Consider the following 5,480-nt stretch of genomic DNA (forward strand, 5'->3'; position numbering starts at 1 on the left):
AACAAACTTGCCCCCCTTATGCATGAATGTTGGCTCCCTCCCTGCCTACCGCTTTTCAATTGCCTTCCTGCCACCCGCTGATGCTCGTACGCATCCCGCCCGCCGCCTGCCGTAGTCATGGCAGACGCCGATGACCCCGCCGCTTCCTCCTCCGTTGCTGGTCTGGCCCAGCCCATCGCCATAGCCCACAACTCGAATTCGGCCGCCGCATCCGTGCCGTGTTGCCATGTCGCCCCTTATTTTCCCCACCGTGCCCGGTCGCCCCCGCCGCGCCGGAGCCTCTTGTGAAGAAGCAGGCCGCCGTGAAGCCGTGCAGTGAAGGAGTGAAGCGGTTGGCTGGTCGGGGCCGCAATCCGACAGCCAGCAATCCTCAACCTCGGTTGGTCAAGTCGTGAAGACGGACGTAGCTGGCAGCTGCGAGGGGTCATTGGTCGACGCAGGTGGCCACGTCTTCCTCCTCCGGGCAAAAAGGCCCTCCTCTACCACCGCCAGTTATTAAAGATGATGCGATGACTCCGACGGCCACCACCTCCAACGTGTTGGACAAAATGTCCCAAAGGGTTGTAAGATTTACTGGACCATAAATTTTGTTTGAGACTATGCACTTTAGGTTGTAGAATTTTAAACTACGAACAATGATGAACCTGTGTTGGTGAAATTTGATGCAAACCACTTCTTAAATTTGCGGAAACCATGTGAAACGTGGTTGTACAGTAGCCGTGCGGCCGGTCGTCAAATTCACATCTTCGTTTACATCATCTATTGGAGTTGTTCATTTACATCATCTGCTGAAGTTGATCAATGTCAAAAATATGTTTTAAAGATGTAAATTTTGCATCTCCGGCTTTTAGATCTTTACTTCAATTTGAAGTGCTCCAAGTAACCGCACGCGCGCCAGAGAAAAAGAAAAGGCAAGGCAGGGCAGGCAGTGTGAACTAACGAACGGCAGCGGCAGCGGAACCCGCAACCACAACAAGAACAGAAAAACACATGACCCTCCTCGAAAGAAAAGCGAGCAGCAGACAGATGAGATTCCGCGGGAGCAAAGCGAGAGCTTCCGGGGAAAGAAAGCCACCAACTTCCGATGGAATCATCCCTCTTCTCTTCCTCCATCGCCTCACTCTAGCTCGGATTCTCTCGCTCGATCGCCCGTAGCCTTCTAGCTCCTCCTCACACAGCAAAGCACACCCTCCAAAAGCAAAAGCATTCGCAAGGAAACCACCACTCCTCTCCCGTCAACACCATATGGTCTCGAACCTTATTCCATTTGATCGACCCCTTCCCTTCCCTTGGCTTCGCTTTCCCATCATCGCCACCACGACTCCCGAATAATCCCTCTTCCTCCTCCATTGCCTCGCTTTCGCTCAGATTCCCAAGCAAAAGCCCACTCCCCTCCACACCACTCCATAAGGAACCCTATTCCGTTTCATCGTCACCTTTCCCTTCCCGTCATCGCCAACTGACCGCGCCTCCATCGCCGGTCGGTCGAGCTCCATGGCGGACGGGGGGCAGCCGCCGCCGCATGCGCAGATGGTGCGCAGGCTGGCGGTGGAGGTGGTGGACGCGCGGGACCTGGTGCCCAAGGACGGGCTCGGCACGTCCAGCGCCTACGCGGTGGCCGACTTCGACGGCCAGCGCAAGCGCACCCGGACCGTGCCGCGGGACCTCAACCCGCAGTGGCACGAGCGCCTCGAGTTCGCCGTCCCCGACCCGGCCACCATGCACGCCGAGTCGCTCGACGTCTCGCTCTACCACGACCGCCGCTTCAACCCCTCCGCCGGGCCCGGCGGCGGCAAGAACCACTTCCTCGGCCGCGTCCGCATCTACGGCTCCCAGTTCTCGCGCCGCGGGGAGGAGGGCATCGTCTACTTCCCCCTCGAGAAGCGCAGCCTGCTCAGCTGGATCCGCGGCGAGGTCGGCCTCAAGATCTACTACTACGACGAGCCTGCGGCCCCGCCGCCGCCGCCGCCGGAGGACAGGCCGCCCGAGGGCGCTGACAATGCGCCGCCGCCTGAGGTCCCGCCGGAGCAGCCCAGGGAGCAACCTCCTGAGCTCCCCGAGCCGACCGAGGCTGCCGTCGAGGTGCAGCAGCCGCAGGCCCAGCCTCCGGTCATCATCGTGGAGGAAGCTCCTATGCACGGGCCGCACGGCCCGATGATGCCGCCCCCGATGATGCACGGCCACATGATGCCGCCTCCGATGCATGGTCCACACGGCCCCATGATGCACGGCCCCATGATGCCACCGCAGCCGGAGCCGGAGCCGGAGCCGCAGCGTGAACCAGGGCCAGGGCCCGATGGGGCGGAAATGTACCCGCCTGAGCTCCGCAAGGAGCGGATGGCGTCGAGCAACGGGCACGTCCGCGTGCCCCGACACCCCAGCGGCGGCTTCGGCCCCCCTGATTACTACACGGCCGCCTCTCCCCGCGTCATCTCCGGGCGGTTCGCGTCCGCCGGCGAGGCCGTCGAGCCGGTGCAGTCGACGTACGACCTGGTGGAGCCGATGCGGTACCTCTTCGTGCGCATCGTGAGGGTGCGCGGCATCCGCGCCTGCGAGGGCCCCTACGTCAAGATCCAAGCCGGTCCGCACTGCCTCCGCTCCCGGCCAGGCCGCGACGTCTCCGGCACCGGCAGCCCCGAGTGGAACCAGGTGTTTGCCATCAGCCACGCAAAGCCGGAGCCGACGCTCGAGATATCCGTCTGGGACGGCGGGGCGCCGTCTCCGGCGGACGCCTTCCTCGGCGGCGTCTGCTTCGACCTCTCCGACGTGCCGGTCCGCGACCAGCCGGACGGCCCGCTGGCCGCGCAGTGGTACCGGCTCGAGGGCGGCGAGCCGGGCATGGTCACAGGGGACATCATGGTGTCGGTGTGGATCGGCACGCAGGCCGACGACGTGTTCCCGGAGGCCTGGAACACCGACGCGCCCTACGCCGCCTACACCCGCGCCAAGGTGTACCAGTCGCCCAAGCTGTGGTATCTGCGGGCGTCCGTCATCGAGGCGCAGGACCTGCGCGTGCCGTCGCCGCCGCCGGGGCTGCCGTTCGACGTGCGCGTCAAGGTTCAGCTCGGCTTCCAGTCGGCGCGCACCCGCCGGTCGGTGGCCAGCAGCAGCGGCTCGGCGTTCGCGTGGGCCGAGGACCTCATGTTCGTGGCGTCCGAGCCGCTGGACGACACCCTCGTCCTGCTCGTGGAGGACCGGTCGATGATCAAGGAACCTGCTCTGCTCGGCCACGCCACCATCCCCGTGAGCTCCGTCGAGCAGCGCCTCGACGAGCGGCAGATCGTCGCCTCAAGATGGTTCAACCTCGAGGGCGGCATGGGTCATGGAGACGGCGGGGATCAGCAGGGACAACCACCTGCAGGGTTCTACTCGGGCAGGCTGCACCTTCGACTCTCCCTGGAAGGAGGGTACCATGTGCTCGACGAGGCGGCGCATGTGTGCAGCGACTACCGGCCGACGGCGAAGCAGCTGTGGAAGCCACCGATCGGCGTGCTGGAGCTGGGCATTGTCGGGGCATGCGGCCTGCTCCCCATGAAGACGAAAGGAGGCTCCAAGGGCTCCACGGACGCCTACTGCGTGGCCAAGTATGGCAAGAAGTGGGTGCGCACGCGCACCGTCACCGACAGCTTCAACCCGCGGTGGAACGAGCAGTACACCTGGCAGGTGTATGACCCGTGCACGGTGCTCACGGTGGCCGTGTTCGACAACTGGCGCATGTTCGCGGGCGCCGGCGACGAGCGCCAGGACTACCGCATCGGCAAGGTGCGCGTGCGCGTGTCCACTCTCGAGACCAACCGGGCGTACACGGTGTGTTACCCGCTGCACGTGCTGCTGCGGCCGGGGCTCAAGAAGATGGGCGAGGTGCAGCTCGCCGTGCGCTTCTCCTCGCCGGCGCATCTGCCGGACACCTGGGCCACCTACACGTCGCCGCTCCTGCCGCGGATGCACTACCTCCGCCCGATCGGCGTGGCGCAGCAGGAGGCGCTGCGGGGCGCGGCCGTGCGCACCGTGGCGGCATGGCTGGCGCGCTCCGAGCCGCCGCTGGGGCCGGAGGTGGTGCGGTACATGCTGGACGCGGACGCGCACACCTGGAGCGTGCGCCGCGCCAAGGCCAACTGGTTCCGCATCATGGGCGTGCTCGCCTGGGCGGTCGGGCTGGAGCGGTGGCTGGACGGCGTGCGGCGGTGGCGCAACCCGTCCACCACCGTCCTCGTCCACGTGCTCTACCTCGTCCTCGTCTGGTACCCGGAGCTGGTGGTGCCAACGGCGTCGCTCTACGTCTTCATCATCGGCGTGTGGTACTACCGGTTCCGGCCGCGGGCGCCGGCCGGCATGGACGCGCGGCTGTCGCAGGCCGACACGGTGGACGGGGACGAGCTGGAGGAGGAGTTCGACGCGGTGCCGGCGCCGGAGGTCCTCCGGCTGCGCTACGAGAGGCTACGGACGCTGGCGGGGCGGGTGCAGCGCGTCATGGGCGACGTCGCGGCGCAGGGCGAGCGGCTGCAGGCGCTGGTCAGCTGGAGGGACCCGAGGGCCAGCCGGATCTTCGTCGGCGTCTGCCTGGCCGTCGCCGTGGCGCTGTATGCGATGCCGCCCAAGATGGTGGCGGTGGCCAGCGGGTTCTACTACCTCCGCCATCCCATGTTCCGGGACCCCATGCCCGCCGCGGCCGTCAACTTCTTCCGCCGGCTGCCCAGCCTCTCGGACAGGATGCTTTGAGATTGACGAGCAGTCCAATTTTATTTTGTCGTTGCCGCAATAATGAACGTACGAGTGTACGATAGGAATATACTATGTCAAGGGAGGGGAAATTTGTAGAAATAACACAATGATGATGATTGTATTCATATAAGCATACAAACCACATAATTAAAGACAAGAAGAGTTACAGTTACTATGATTGTGATACCAATTGGTAGTACATAATTTACATTTGTCTCGCTTTTATAGCTACAAGAAGCTCGTCGTGAAGGAATCCGCCGTTAATTCTATCTGCTATGGTGCCAACCTTATGATTCCTGCTTTGCTCTGGTTTGAGAATGACATTGATGTTAGGGAAGATATGGTTCTCCTGGGGAGAGGATGGCTACTGGTATCGGTGAAGATCAAGAGGGTGGTCATCGACAGGGGCACGTACACACAAGGAAGTGGGGACTCGGTCCGGTGACACTTAAGAAGAAGAAGTTGATCGATAAGAGCAACTCCAATCTGACTGACTCAAACTGACCCGTAGTTTATTTATTTTTTGTCCATTTTGATCGATGAGGCAAACAGACGTGTTTGCTTTTTTATTTGGATCGATTGATGCGTTCAATAAAAGATAAATTCAAATTTGCATGGGCAAAAAAACACATGCCCATACAAAACATAATTAAACATAAGTGTCTCGTCAACGAGGCCCAAATCTACTTAAATATTAATTAAAACAAAACAAAAAGTGCACACTGTCCTAGTTGCCCACCTTGTCCTTGTTGTCTCCA

General features: G+C 61.8%; 1 protein-coding gene across 1 annotated transcript; it reads left to right on the top strand.

The window, feature by feature from the left end:
* The first annotated feature begins 1,276 nt into the window (after nt 1-1,276).
* On the top strand, nt 1,277-4,894 carry LOC123413006 (protein QUIRKY). The gene has a single exon (XM_045105952.1). It carries the CDS (start codon nt 1,495-1,497, stop codon nt 4,717-4,719), a length of 3,225 nt encoding a protein of 1,074 aa, XP_044961887.1. The 5' UTR covers nt 1,277-1,494; the 3' UTR covers nt 4,720-4,894.
* Nucleotides 4,895-5,480: the final 586 nt, after the last annotated feature.

Source organism: Hordeum vulgare, chromosome 7H, assembly GCF_904849725.1.
Source record: "Hordeum vulgare subsp. vulgare chromosome 7H, MorexV3_pseudomolecules_assembly, whole genome shotgun sequence".
Taxonomy (NCBI): Eukaryota; Viridiplantae; Streptophyta; class Magnoliopsida; order Poales; family Poaceae; genus Hordeum; species Hordeum vulgare.

What these genes read in the sequence shown, in the direction of transcription:
- LOC123413006 (XM_045105952.1), top strand. Translation starts at nt 1,495, where the DNA reads ATGGCGGACGGGGGGCAGCCGCCGCCGCATGCGCAGATGGTGCGCAGG.